Source organism: Loxodonta africana, chromosome 23 (assembly GCF_030014295.1).
Source record: "Loxodonta africana isolate mLoxAfr1 chromosome 23, mLoxAfr1.hap2, whole genome shotgun sequence".
Classification (NCBI taxonomy): domain Eukaryota; kingdom Metazoa; phylum Chordata; class Mammalia; order Proboscidea; family Elephantidae; genus Loxodonta; species Loxodonta africana.
The window spans coordinates 21,267,026-21,282,387 of NC_087364.1; the positions used below are offsets into that span (position 1 = coordinate 21,267,026).

General features: G+C 39.7%; 1 protein-coding gene across 1 annotated transcript in view; it reads right to left on the reverse strand.

Moving 5' to 3' along the window:
* Positions 1 to 15,362, reverse strand: part of WASF3 (WASP family member 3) — an 88,602-nt gene that overhangs the window by 26,116 nt on the left and 47,124 nt on the right. Inside the window, exon 3 of the mRNA XM_003414057.4 lies at positions 173 to 307. Within this exon, the coding sequence (XP_003414105.1) occupies positions 173 to 307 (135 nt within the window). The remainder of the gene's footprint in view (positions 1 to 172; positions 308 to 15,362) is intronic.

Below are 15,362 nucleotides of genomic sequence, written 5' to 3' on the forward strand. Positions count from 1 at the left end.
GAATCACTAAGTAACCCATGTTGTGGGTCTTTCCCCTCACTATTCTTCTAGGAAAAGACAAGATGAAATATCAGCATACCACCTCAAGGAAAAAGCAGTAATTACACGGCAATTAATTACTACAGGCTTGTCAACAGTACTTCTAGCTTGCTGCTTTCATGCAATTACCTACCCTCTTCTACTGTTGAATCCAGCTGGGTAACTTTGACAGCAAGGCGATCAATTCTGTCTTGAAGGGAATTTGCTCTGATGTAGAAGTTGTTGGCCTCGTTAAACAACTCACCAAATATGTCTTCAGCATGTTTGCCTATAGAAGAGAATGAGCTGAGAAAGCCATCTGCTGAGGAGCTGCTGCGCAGCCTTCACGCATTATCACCAACGCCTTATTACTGTCAACACGCGGGACAGTGTGCAAATGACTGTACAAATGAAGTGTCACAGGCAAAGGCCTCGAGGACTTGCAAAAATGTATTAGGGATCTTCATATAAATCTGAAATTGACCCCAAGTTATACAATTTTAAAATACCCCAGGTAGCATAGAGTCTTTATTTAATCGCTACCTACGCTATATGCTATCAAGTTGTTTCCCATGATATGCAACTTCCTTTGGGGGAAAAAAATTACTCTCATTTTGCATGTTTTATGTAGAAACACAATATCAGGAACTGAACTTACCTTTTATTTCCCAGGGTAATTCAATAAATCATGTTGGCCTTTAAATTTATGGTTTTGCCTGAATATCCATCATCAGAGATGTTAGATAATTTATATTGTGACTAACACTTTCCAACAAATTATTCCGCTTAATATTTGAAAACCTAGTATATAGATGACTTCAGTCACTCTCCAAAAATTAGTACTTCTAATTTTGAGTTAAGTTTTTCTGCATGGATCACCTACATTCTTGTGAGTGCTAGACACAATTCCCATTTTTCTTAAAATGTAATTAAATAAAATTTCTGAATATTTAACAAGAATCTGTATCTCCGTACACTGAATTTTCAAATCATAACACCGTTCTTTTATTCATCCAACAACTACTTCATAACTGCCTACTCTCTGTGTACAAGGCACATATGTACTCTAACTTCTTTGACACAAGTAGCTAGCACTTCTTTTATATATTTGGATTTTCTATCGATACATCACTCAAATGAGAAAGAGAATCTGAACTTCTTCCAGGAAGAAAACTTCATAGCAGCAAAAATAACACTAATGTTTTCACAGTATATACAGGGCTCTCAGCTCCACTTTCTTTACTGTCTGCCATAATCCACTAAACTGGAAGCTCCAAGAGAGCGAGAACCATGTCTTGTTCCGTGTTGTGGCCCAGCCCTAGAACAATGCCTTCTAGCACATACCTGTTCAGGGAATCCATGAATGAACTCGTGAGGTAAACATGGAACTTAGTATTCTCATTTTCCAGGTGACTCAACTAAGAATCAGCAAGGTGATCTGTCCAATTCCATGGCTGGTAAGTAGCAGACATGGATGGAAAAAAAATTTTGTCTTTCGAAATTTTAGCCTCTATTTTTTTTTTAATTTTTTAATTTTTTATTTTTTATTTATTTTTTATTTATTATTTATTTATTTATTTATACATACATACATACATACATACATACATACATACATACATACATACATACATACATACTAAATAACCTTGGCTGAAGTTAGCAACTTTCATGACTTATTTTAGGTCATGAAATACCTGGTAAATTCCTATATACTTACCAAAGTGGACAAAAGTATTTTGCTGCATAAATTGTTATTCCCAGGTACTTGTTAAGTATTTCTTGTAAATACTTAGGAAAATTTTAAGTTCTGACTGTGAGACTGTCTTAAAAAGAGGATTTTTTTCTCAGAAAATAGGAATATAAAGAAATCTTTAATAAAAATACTTTAATAAAGATACTTCCTCCCCCAAAATTAGGAGGATAAAAAACAAAACAAAACTCAGACTACTGATCTCAGCTTAGTAGTAAACTGTTTCTCTTCTGAGTTCACTTAAATTTCTGTTTATCATTTCCACTGCCACAATAAATGAAATGGTTCCAAAAGGCAAAAATAAAGTTTTCACCCAAATTATACACATCTGTCTTTAAATAGGAGTCCCTAGGTGGTACAAATGATTAACACACTTGGCTGCTAACGGAAAGGTTGGTGGCTTGAGTCTATTTGAGGTGTCTCGGAAGAAAGGCCTGGTGATCTGCAGCCAAAAATTCAGCCATTGTAGACAGTGAGTTTATGGTAACGAGACAACTGGCAGCCATCGTGGGTGATGGTTGTAAAACATGATCCATGTAACTGATATCACTAAATTGTACACCTGAAAAATGTTGAATTGGCAAATGCTGTGTTATATACATTTTTATAACTATTTTAAAAATCCAATATTATTGATGAGAAGTCCAAAAAAAAAAAAAAAACCCAGCCATTGAAATCCCTACAGATCACAGTTCTACTCTGACACACGTGGGGTTGCCGATGACTTGGAGTCGACTCGACCAGATTTTTTTTTTAAATGCTGATGACTCCTAAATTTCTCTTTCCAGATGGGCCTCTAAATTCCAGACTCATATATCAAACTCTCTACTCAACAGCACCACTTGAGTATCTAATAAACACAACTCCCATGTAACCTGCCCGAAACAGAACTCCTATTTCCCCTCTAAGCCTACCCCTCCCACTGTCTTCCCTTCTTAAAAAGTGCCAGCTCCATTCTTCCTGCTGCTTAACCCAAACCACTGGGGGTCATCCCTGACTGCTCTCCTTCTCTTACACCCCACGTTGGACCTGACCGCAAACCCTGTCATCTACACGTGTATTTTTCAGAGTCTATGCCAAACTGATCACCTCCCTACCACTACGCAGGTCCAAGTCCCAGTCCTTTCTCACTGGGAATTTCCCTCATCTCCCAAAAACTGGTCTCCCCACTGCCAGCCTTGCACTCACCCCCTCAGTTTATCCTCAAAGAGCAGCCCCAGCCATCTTGTTAAAACATCAGGCAGCTCCTGTTACTCTGCTCAAATCCCTTCCAGGCCTTGTCACTTCACTCAAAATAAAAGCCAAAGGTCACATAACAGCTTATAAGTTCCCACATGATCTAGCTCTACCCACCTTCCTTACCTCATCTCCTGTTACCCTCTCCCCCACACAGTCCACTCCACTCCACTGGCTTCCCATTGGCTTCTCAATCATGCTCCTCACCAGCCCTCTCCTCAGGCCTATGCGTGTCTATTCCTTCTCATGGACTATCTGTGCCCTCAGAGATCAACACGGTTTGCTACCTCACCTCATTTGGGTCTAGACACAAATGTCACCTCTCACCCTAGTAACCCTAACTAAAGTACAATCACCTCCACCACACACATGCACACATACCTCCTTATCCCTTCCTGGCTTTACTGTTCTCCTCAGCACTTATCACTAACAGATTATCTTTTTTGTTTTCTTTATGTTGGGAGGTGATCCATACTGAAGGCTGTAGTCTTTGCTCTACATCAGTGCTTCAAGTCCTCTTCACTTTCAGCAAGCAAGGTTTTGTCATCTGCATATTGTAGGTTGTTAAATGAGTCTTCCTCCAATCCTAACACACGATTCTTCTTCATATAGTCCAGCTTCTTGCATTATGCTCAGCATACAGACTGAATTCAAAACCAAAAACCAAACCCGTTGCTGTCAAGTCAGGTCCGACTCATACAGACTAAATAGTATGATGAAAAGACACAACCCTGGCAAACACGTTTCCTGTTGCTGTCAAGTCAGGTCCGACTCATACAGACTAAATAGTATGATGAAAAGATGCAACCCTGGCGAACACGTTCCTAATTTTAAACCATGCAGTATCCACTTGTTCTAATAACTGTCCGTTGGTCTATGTATAGGTTCCTCATGAGCACGATTAAGTGTTCTGGAATTCCCGTTCTTTGCAATGTTATCCATAATTTGCTATGATCCATACAGTCAAATAACTTTGCATAGTCAAGAAAACACAAGTAAACATCTTTCTGGTATTCTTTGCTTTCAGCTAAGATCCATCTGATATCAGCAATGGTATCACTCATCCTCTTCTGAATCCGGCTTGAATTTCTCTGGCAGTTCCCCCTCAATGTACTGCTGCAACTGTTTTTGAATTATCTTCAGCAAAACTCTACTTGTGTGTGATATAATTTGATAATTTCTGCATTCTGTTGGATCACCTTTCTTTGGAACGGACACAGATTTGGATCTTTTCCAGTTGGCTGTAGAGGTAGCTGTCTTCCAAATCTATTGGCATAGATGAGTGAGCACCTCCAGCGTTGCAGCCATTTGCTGAAACATCTCTACTGGTATTTCATCAATTCCTGGAACCTTGTTTTTTACCAATGCTTTCAGTGTAGCTTGGACTTCCTTCTTCAACGCTATCAGTTCTTGATCAGATGCTACCTCCTGAAATGGTTGAATGTCAACCAGTTCTTATTGGTACAGTGATTCTGTATATTCCTTCCATCTTCTGATGCTTTCTGCATTGTTCAATATCTTCCCCATAGAATCCTTCAATGCTGCAACTTGAGGCTTCAATCACCTACCGATGAAGATTAAAGACTACAGCCTTCAGTATGGATTATACTCCAACATAAAGAAAACAAAAATTCTCACACCTGGACCAATAAGCAACATTACAATAAATGAAGAAAATATTGAAGTTGCCAAGGATTTCATTTTACTTGGATCCACAATCAAAGCCCATGGAAGGAGCAGTCAAGAAATCTAATGATGTATTACATTGGGCAAATCTGCTGCAAAAGACCTCTTTCAAGTGTTAAAAAAGCAAAGATGTCACCTTGAAGACTAAGGTGTGCCTGACCCAAGCCATGGTATTTTCAATTGCCTCATATGCATGTGACAACAGGACAGTGAATAAGAATGACCAAAGAAGAATTATGGTGTTGGTGAAGAATATAGATCATTCCATGGACCGCATGAAGAATGAACAAATCTGTCTCGGAAGAAGTATAGCCAGAATGCTCCTTAGAAGTGAGGATGGTGAGACTTTGTCTCATGTACTTTGGGCATGTTATCAGGAGGGGTCAGTCCCTGGAGAAGGACATCATGCTTGGTAAAGTAGAGGGTCAGTGAAAATGAGAAAGACCCTCAATGAGATGGATTGACACAGTGGCTGCAATGATAGGCTCAAGAATAACTGGCTCAGAACAACTGTGAGGATGGTGCAGGACCAGGCAGTGTTTCCTTTTGTTGTACATGGGGTCACTATGAGATGGAACCGACTCAGTGACACCTAACAATAACAACGGATTATACATTTTTGTTTCTTGTCTTCTCCCTCCACTAGAGCTTATGATCAAAAGGACAAGGGTGTTCCTCAGTTCTGTCAATTGCTTTATCATCAATCCCCAATAAATCATGCCTGGCTAGAGGAGGTAGTCCATGAAGAATTTGTTTGTTTGTTTTAGTGTTTATTTCTGGTGAAAACATATACAGCAGATCATACAACCATTTTCTACATGTACACTTCAATGACACTGATTACATTCTTCACGTTGTGTCACCATTCTCACTATCTCCCCCCCGTATTGTTTCACCCCCGTTGACTTAGACTCACTGCCCCATACACTACTATGCTTTAGAGTTACTACTGTCAATTTGATCTATAGACAGTTCTTTAAAAGAGCACAATGCTCAAGATGAACACTCTTCGCTAATTCAAATAAACTGTTGTTTAGTATGAAGATGATTTCAGGAGGAGTTTTAAATAAATGAATAAAAATGCATTTACTGAGTTAACCAGCTAACTGGTTAAGTTAAAATCAACCCTTCAAGATGGAGACGGGGGTCTGTATAATCAGATGCCCCTCTCTGTGCTCCCACAATACTCAGGACTTGCCTCAATCACAGCACCCCTGGCTGGACTCACCTCATTATTCACTTAAGTTCTCCGAGTGGGCGAGCTAAGCCCCTTGCCTCTGTGTTCCCTGTACTGAGCCGGTGCTCGGTGAACATCTGTTCAATAAAAAGCACAGGGACCATACCACTGTTTTCTTGTTAACAAGTATGCAATCAGCAAGTGCTCCCTGTGCAAGTAAGTTTGGGAAATAATTGGCTAAAGAGCTTAAACATGTTTCTATGCCTTGGGGCTTCACTAAATCTTTAATATGCTAACGTGTACTGTGATTCTGTAGGAGATGTATCTCGCATTCCTTGATTTCAAACTGACTGGGCCTAGAAACACCTAATCACATCTTTCAGAACCAGCGTTCTGTGAAATCCATTTTGGGAAATGCCAGTCCATTCAGCTGGCTCATCTGTATTTAAGTACCGTGTTCCCAATGCTTCATATCCTAGTGTAAGAGGTGTTTACCTCTGAATGTCTGATATAGTCAAAATGAAACCTACTAATGTTGGTTTTCTCTATTTGATCATCTACAGCTTAAAAAAACTCTAGTGTGGCTCTCCCTGCCCCTTCAGTTATGCAGAAAACTAATTAGTAAGGTCTACATATATCACGCCAAGGAGCCCTGGTATACCCAAGGAGCACAAGTGGTTAAGCACTTGGCTGCTAACCAAAAACTTGGTGGTTCAAACCCACTCAGCAGCTTCACAGGAGAAAAGACCTAGCACTCTGCTCCCATAAAATTACAGCTTGGAAAGCCCTATGGGCAGGTCTACTCTGTCACATGAGGTCACCATGAATTGGAATCGACTCCACGGCATCTAACAACAACAGCATAGATAATGGTGTGCACATCGTAACAACGACACACATATCACCAATAATGGTGTGTACACCGTAGTATTTTGCAAAAGATACACCACCATTCTCAGAGCACAGCAACTGTTGTTGAGGACAACACTGTGCGCTCTGCTAGCTGGAAAGGACAAACATCACGTGCTCTCCCCCTGCAACCCTTGGCCCTACTCAAAAAACGGGCAATTGATACTATGTTTCCACTTGGAAGTTCTAGATTTATAAAAATAGGCAGAAATGGAAAACAGAAAACTGCGTAATTAATTTTTTGCCAGCTGCTGAAAGCTGACAGGTGATTAAAAGAGGAAAATGGAAAGAACTATGTTTTCTGAAGAACATGAATAAAATGCTGCAATTACAGTCTTCAGTTTTGTAAACAGCAATCTTTTTGAAAAGATGAATTTTACTCATTCTTTCAATGGCAAGACCAAGAATAGCAAAACTAAAATAATTCTTAATTGAATTAATATTGAGGTGAGTGTGATTTATTCATTCTGTACTGACAACGGTTCCACTTCTGGAATTACTAGTGCCATAATGAACTGTGTCCAAGTATGTCAGGTTAAGATGTTATGCCACCAAATTGGCAAAGCATAAAAATTACGCATGGATCTTCAACTGTATTTAAGAGTGAAGATGGGAGGAAAACATGGCACAGAATTCAATTTCTAAAAAAGTCCAGACTCACTGGGCCAGCTGAGACTAGAGAACTCCTGAGACTATAGCTTTGCGATACTCTTTCTTGAACTGAAACTACCCTCTGAGGTCACCTTTTAGCAAGATAACAGGTTGGCACACAAATAATAAAGGATATTAACTGTGAGTACTGGGCTCCATTAAAAACCATCTGTACGAGACCAAAAGGTCAACAATTACTCTAAAGCAAAGACGAGAAGATTAGGTGGTCAGGGAAACTAGAATAATGGAAAAGGAACAACCAGAACACAATTAAGAGAGAATGTAGACACATTGTGAAAAATGTAACTGATGTCAATGAACAATCAATCCATAAAGAAATTGTCAACTAAGAACAGAATATGCTGTGTAAACTTTCACCAAAAACACAATATTAAAAAAAAAAAAAAAGTGATGATTTGGTGGAAACCATCAGAGTCTGATATGAGTACTTTCTGTGGACTAAGTAACAAGATCCTTCAAAAATGTTAATATGCACACCTACCACCTAAAAGATCTTGGTTTTTTCAAAATTTTGGTGTTTCATTTTCCATTAAAAGGAACCAGGGCCCCACAGAAAACTGACTCCAGGGCTGAGGGTAGACAAACATAAAATGAGCTTAGAATGTCTTGCTGTTCTAGAAAGCAAAGAAGTGCTCAGAAGCAATGGGCCTGGCAAAAGGACACAGGCCAGCCTTGACTGGTAGGCCATCACTCCAGGCTACTTGCCTCTAACCTGGGTTTCCCTCTGTGTGTCCGTCAGTCTGTATGCAACGTCCCCCTTCCATAAAGACACCAGTCGTTGGATGAGGGCTCACCCTAACCCAGTATGACCTCATCTTAACTTGATTACACCTGCAAAGGTTCTATTATTCCCAAATAAAGTCACATTCATAGGTGTCGTGGGTTAGGGCTTCAACGTATCTCTGGGGGGGGGGGCACAATTCAACACACAACAGGCCCTAACTCCCCCCACCCCTTTTATGGCTTGGTTTTCTACTATGAAAGTAATCCATGATTACAGGAAATACAGAAAATCCAGAAATGTAAACAACAGGAAAAAAATAGTTCAAAGTTCAATCTAAGACATCTATTGATAGCATTCTGATTTGAATTAAGCTTTATTCTGTTTAGTCTGTGTAAAAGTCATAGGACTTTGTGATTATAAAAGTAATGCATGCTCCTGGAAAAAAATCTGAAAAACACAGAAAAATAAAAAGTAAAAAAAAAAAAAAGTCTCTCGTAGTACAAGAAACTCTTTTTTGTGTACTACTTACCTTGCAGTCCTTTTTTGTTATGAATCGTGTCCCCTAAAATATGTGTTGGAATCCTAACCCCTATACCTGTGGGTGTATTCCTATTTGCAAACAGGGTTTTTCTTTCTCATGTTAATAAGGCCACAACAGTGTAGAGTGTATCCTAAACCTACTCACTTCTGAATAATAAACAGCACAGACACAAACAAGAAAGCACAAAGGGAAGCAGACAGATGCCACACCCAGAATGCCAAGGAACCAGGAAATGCTGGGGCTACAGAACCTGAAATAGACAAGGAAGGACCTCTCGCTACAGCCACATCCTGAATTCAGACTTCTAGTCTTCCGAGTGGCGAGAAAGTAAATTTCTGTTCCTTAATGCCAATCATTTGTGGTATTTCTGTTACAGCAGCACTAAGAAACTAAGACATTTTTTCTATGCATTTTATAAAAGCCAAGATACAGCTGTTGATAATTATGTCCACTTTATTCGGCAAATACTTTCCAAGCAGTCCCTGTGCATCAGGCGTTGTTCTCGCTGCCTAAAGGGATACAGCAGTGAACACAGCCAAAGTCCCTGCTCTCATGAAGCTGGTATTACTGTTGGGGGAAACAGGAAATAAGCAAATATATGTCAGGTGATGACCAGTTATTAATTACGAAGAAAAATAAAGCAGTAAGGAAACAAAGAGTGGTAGGAAGTGGGCAGTGTTGTAGATAAGGTGGCCAAGGAAGGCACGAAGGTGGTTAAGAAAGGGCAAGACCAGGTGATACTTAAGCAGGTGACTGCCTGAAGAGAGGGAGGGAAACATATAAGTATCTGAAGGGAGAACTTTCCAGGTAGAAGGCAGTATTGTGGCTGGTGTGTGTGAGCAATAGCAATAAAAAAAAAAAAAGACATAATTTAGATCTTGGTTCTGACCATGGCTTAAGGTAGCTTTCTTCCTGGACATCTTAACTGTGAGCCATAAACTCTGTTTTTGATTAAAAAAAAAAAAAAAAGATCATACAAAGTTATTACCTTATAGCGCTGGAAGTCAGAAGTCCAAAATGGGTCTCACTGGGCAAAAAAAATCAGTTTTGGCAAGGCTGTGTTCTTTACTAGAGGTTGCCTTTTTTTTTTTTTTTGTCTTTCTCAGCGTCTAGAGTCTGACATCTTTGCTTGGCTCATGGCCCCCTTCCTCCATCTTCAGAGCCAGCATTGGTGGGTGGGATCTTTTCTTACATCGCTTCACCCTTAACACTGCTTCTTCTGCCTTCCTCTTCCACATTTAAAGGATTCCTGTGATTTCACTGGGCCACCTGAATAATCCAGCATCGTTTCCTTCTCTTAAGGTCAGCTAATTGTTGTTGTTGTTAGGTATCCTTGAGTCAATTCCAGTTCATAGCAACCCTATGTGACAAAGTAAAACTGCCCCACAGGGTTTCTAGGCTGTGATCTTTATGGGAGCAAATCGTCAGGTCTTTCTTCCACAGAGCCCCTGCGTGGGTTTGAACCACTAACCTTTTGGCAAGCAGCCAAGTGCTTAACTGATTTCTTCTATTACTCAGTTGTTTTTAAGCAGGGTATTATTCAGTTTCCATTTAATTTTTTTTCCTTACTCTTTCTGTTGTTAATTTCTACTTTGATGGCATTGTGGTCAGAGAAGATACTTTGTATTATCTCAATGTTTTGGATTTTGTTGAGGGCTGTTCTGTGGCCTAAGATGTGGTCTATTCTGGAAAACTTTTCATGTGCATTAGAAAAGAATGTGTACTTTACAGCTGTTGGGTGGAGTGTTCTATATACATCTATAAGGTCAACTTGGCTGACTGTGATCTTTAGCTCTTCTGTATTTTGCTAAGTTTCTTTGTAGGTGTTCTGTCCTTTACTGAGAGTGCTGTGAAGTCTCCTACTATATTGTGGAACTCTGAATTTTCTCTTTTCAGTGTTGTTAGAGTTTGTTTCAGGTATTTTGGAGGCCTGTTATTGGGTGCGTAGATGTTTATTATGGTTGAGTCGTCATGATGGATGATCCTTTTAATCATTATAGAGTGCCCTTCTTTGTCTTTTATGGTGGATTTTGTTTTAAAGTCTATTTTATCTGAGATTAGCATTGCCACTCCTGATCTTTTTTGGAAGTTATCTGTTTGATATATTTATTTCTATCCTTTGATTTTTAATAAATCTACATCTTTGTTTCTAAGGTGTGCCTCTCGTAGGCAGCACAGTGATGGATTGGTTATCCATTCCATCCACTCTGTCTCTCTATGGGTGCACTCAGGCCATTTACATTCAGTGTAACTATTGATAGGTGTGAGCTTATTGCTGTCATTTTGTAGTGCTAACATTTTCTTTGTTCCTCTTATCTCCTGTATGAGTTCCTTTTGTTTGTGGATTTCATTTTCATTTCCTTTGATTTTGTAGATTTTTTTATTAAGACTTTGTTTTTCTTCTTTATTTTGATGAGGTTTGTTAACTTTCCTTGTGGTTACCTTGAAATTTACCCTTATCTTCCTACATTTGTACCAGTCTATTATTAAAAAAAAAAAAAAAATTTTTTTTTTTTTTATTATTACTTGGTATCGCCTTGCCTTACTGTCCATTAGAAAGTTCTATACCTACACCACTTATTACCTCTTTTATTGTTCTGATGTTGTTATCAATCACAAATAAACCTCTCTGGTTCCCTGTTGCAATTCTTTTGGTTTTACATAGTCCTTGAGAGTTCATTTCCTACACTGGAATCTGGCTGGTATAATCTTGCATCCTAGGTTCAGGCTGTGCTCTGATGTTGTTTGTTCTCAGGCCAAAGGACTCCCTTTAATAATTTTTGTAAGTTTGCTTTGGTTTTTACATATTCCCTTAATTTCTGTTTATCTGGAAATGTCCTAATTTCACCATCATATGCGAATGAGAGTTTTGCAGGATCTATTATTCTTGGTTGGCAATTTTTTTTCTTTCAAGGTTTTATATATGTCACCCCATTGCCTTCTTGCCTGCAGGGTTTCTGCCAAATAATCAGAGCTTAGTGTTATCGTTTCCTCTCTGTATGTGACTTTTCATTTTTCTCAAGCCGCTCGCAGGATTTTTTGTCTTTGGTTTTAGCGAGTGTGATTATGATAGGCCTTGCTCTTTTCCTTTTGGGGTCTATCCTATACAGGGTTCCCTGAGCTTCTTGGATGGTCAGCTTTTCATCTTTCATGATATTAGGGAAGTTTTCTGTCAGCAATTCTTCCATGATCCTGTGTCTTCTGTTTTCTCTCCCTGTTCTGGAACTCCGATCACTTGCAAATTTTTGCTTTTGATTGTATCCCACATAATTCTCAGGGTTTTTTCATTTTTCTTCGTTCTTTTTTCTGATTTTTCCTCAGAGTTGTATCCAAGTATTTGTCTTTAATTTCACTGGTTCTGTCTTTCATCAGGAAACCCCGGTGGTGTAGCGGTTAAGTGCTAACCAAAGGGTCGGCAGTTTGAATCCGCCAGGTGCTCCTTGGAAACTCTATGGGGCATTTCTACTTTGTCCTATAGGGTCGCTATGAGTCGGAATTGACTCGACGGCACTGGGTTTCGTTTTTTTTTTTTTTTTTTCTGTCTTTCATCATTTCAAACTTGCCCCTCAGCCCTTCTATGACATTGTCCATTTCTGAAATCTTGTTTATCTTTTGGATTTCTAATTTTTGTTTTTTCATGATTTCTAGTTGTGAATTTATTTTGGCATTTTGTTCCTGTATTATTTTCCTGAATTCTTCCATTTTTTTGGTCTGTATTGTCCACGAATTTGTCTATTTTTTCCTTATTTTGTCTGCTTTTTGCTTCAACTCTTAGATAGCACTGAATATTAGAGATTAGAATTCCCTGTCAGGTAGTTCTAGTACCTTTTCTTCTACTGGAAAGTCATCTGGTGGTTTATTTTGGACATCTACTGGAACCACCCTGTCCTGTTTCTTTATATGTTTTGATATTGTCTGCTGTGTTCGGGACATTCAGTAGTGATTTCTTAGTTTCTTGATTGTAGATTTGTTTCTTTTCTCCCAGACAGCCAAACAACTGCAGCCAGCCAGGAAGCTCAAAGGTAGAGCAGTGGGGAGAGAATGGGGGGTAGGAAAGCATCTATTGTTGGTTACTGGGTACTCTGGCCCCTGCTGGGAGCTCCGTGAAGCTGCTTTCCCATGCACCCTGACTGCCAATCCCCAACAGGAGTCCAAGATGGCGAATCTGTGCTGCATTAGCTGATAGGAGATCTCCGTACATCTGTCTCCTTGCTCTCTGTCCTCTGTCAGTTTCTTATTCCATTCGGTGTTTGGCTGAGTTCTTCATCTCTTCACTTGACACTCTGGGTTCCAGGAATGTCACCTGTCTCTGTTTTGTTTTTTTGGATCTTTGCTGTGGAGGGACAGCATGGTGCTTCTATCTATGGTGCCATGTTGGCCAGAAGTCTAGAAACTTCTAAGCTTTTGGTTTAGTCCAGTGGTACTGACTTCCCCTGTATTGTCTTGTCCTTCCCTTCACCTGAGATAATTCTTCTCTACTATCTATTTGGAGCCTTCTTCAGGGAAAAAGGGGAAGACAGCTATTAGCAAAAGAACAAAAAGAAAAGCAGCAGCAACCAGCCTATGATGTGTTAAAAAAAAAAACAAACCTGTGTCATCCTTGGCACAAATGTTGCCATCTCCTTTTTAAAGCAAATTTTATTAAAAGTACATTATAGCAGCATTAGGAATTTGATTGCAAGATACTGTAGTTTTAATTGAGCAACTAGCTGACAGGAATAAGAACAGATTATCAATCAAGGGAAATGATGAAAAAACCCCTGATTTAATGTTCATTGCTGTATTAAACTTACTGTTTGGAAAAAAAAAAAAAAAAAACCATGTTCCCTACCTAGAAAACCAAGTAACATGTTATTAAGCAAAACTGTTTTAACAAGTGGCTTTACCTTCCTGGACCACTCATATTAGAAGTCAGTAGCACTCAACGTGGAAACCCTGGTGGTGCAGTGGTTAAGTGCTACGGCTGCTAACCAAAGGGTCGGCAGTTTGAGTCCACCAGGCGCTCCTTGGAAACTCTATGGGGCAGTTCTACTCTGTCGTATAGATAGGGTCGCTATGAGTTGGAATCAACTCGATGGCAGTGGCTTGTTGTTTGTTGTTGTTAGCATTCAATGCAAAAAAAAAAAAAATCAAATCTGAGAATTACTAAATTTTGAAAGATGCAATTATTTTTTTTTAATGCATTGGATTAAGCTTTAAAACATTGTTGATCCTTTTTCTTTAAGGCTGCTCAGGTTATAAATTTCCTTTCATTTCTATGACTGCTCCTAAAACTAGCGATCAATGTAATCTCATTGAAAAGTTTTCACTTCCCTAAAATGCCTGATAAAATCTAACACTGACAAAAGTTCTAGCCTTTGAAGCTAAGGGTCCAGTTTGGATGCAGTGGGTGAGTGGCAGCTGGTAAAATCCCACAGATTTCCCAAAAGTAATACAGAATTGAGGCAGCCCAAGTAGCACAAACGATTAAACCTTTGGTTGTTAACCAAAAGGTTGGTAGTTCAAGTCTACCCAGAGGCACCTCAGAAAAAAGGCCTGGCCATCTACTTCTGAAAGATCACAACCATTGAAAACACTATGAAGCACAGCTCTACTCTAACACACATTTATCGCCATAAGTCAGAATCGACTCAGTGGCAATTAGTTGATTATTTTAAAAATACAGAGTTGTACGGGGTTTAGAGGCCTGTTTTGTAGCGAAGACCAAATTGTTTTGCTGATTTATGCAAGGTCATCCTTATGACCCTGTACTGCACCTGATGATGGGATGAGAAAACAGAAGGATACAATGAATCAGGGCCTCAACCGCTAGTATTTTTTTCCTTTTTTAAAAAAAAATACTTATTGTACTTTAAGTGAAAAGTTTACAAATCAAGTCACTCTCTCACAAAAAAAGTATATACACCTTGCTACATACTCCCCATTGCTCTCACTCTAATTAGACAGCTCGCTCCCTCCCTCCCCCCTCTTTTCGTGTCCATTTTGCCAGCTTCTAACCCTCTCATCTCGCCTCCAGGCAGGAGATGCCTACATAGTCTCAAGTGTCCACCTGATCCAAGAAACTCACTCCTCACCAGCATCCCTCTCCATTCTACCGTCCAGTCCAACCCTCGTTTGATGAGTTGGCTTTGGGAATTGTTCCTGTCCTGGGCCAAAAGAAGGTCTGGGGGCCATGACTACCGGGGTCCTTCTAGTCTCAGTCAGACCATTAAGTCTGGCCATTTTACAAGAATTTGGGGTCTGCAACCTACTGCTCTCCTGCTCCCTCGGGGGTTCTCTGTTATGTTCCCTGTCAGGGCACTCATCGGTTGTAGCCATGCACCACCAAGTTCTTCTGGTCTCAGGCTGACGTAGTCTCTAGTTTATGTGACCCCTTCTGTCTCGTGGGCTCGTAATTACCTTGTGTCCTTGATGTTCTTCATTCTCTTTTCGTCCAGGTGGGCTCAGACCAACTGATGCATCTTAGATGACTGCTTTCTAGCGTTTAAGACCTCAGACGCCACTCTTCAAAGTGAGATGCAGAATGTTTTCTTAACAGATTCTATTATGCCATTTAACTTAGATGTCCCCCAAAACCATGGTCCCCAAACCCTCTCCCCTGCTACGCTGGCCTTTGAAGTGTTCAGTTTATTCAGGAAACTTCTTT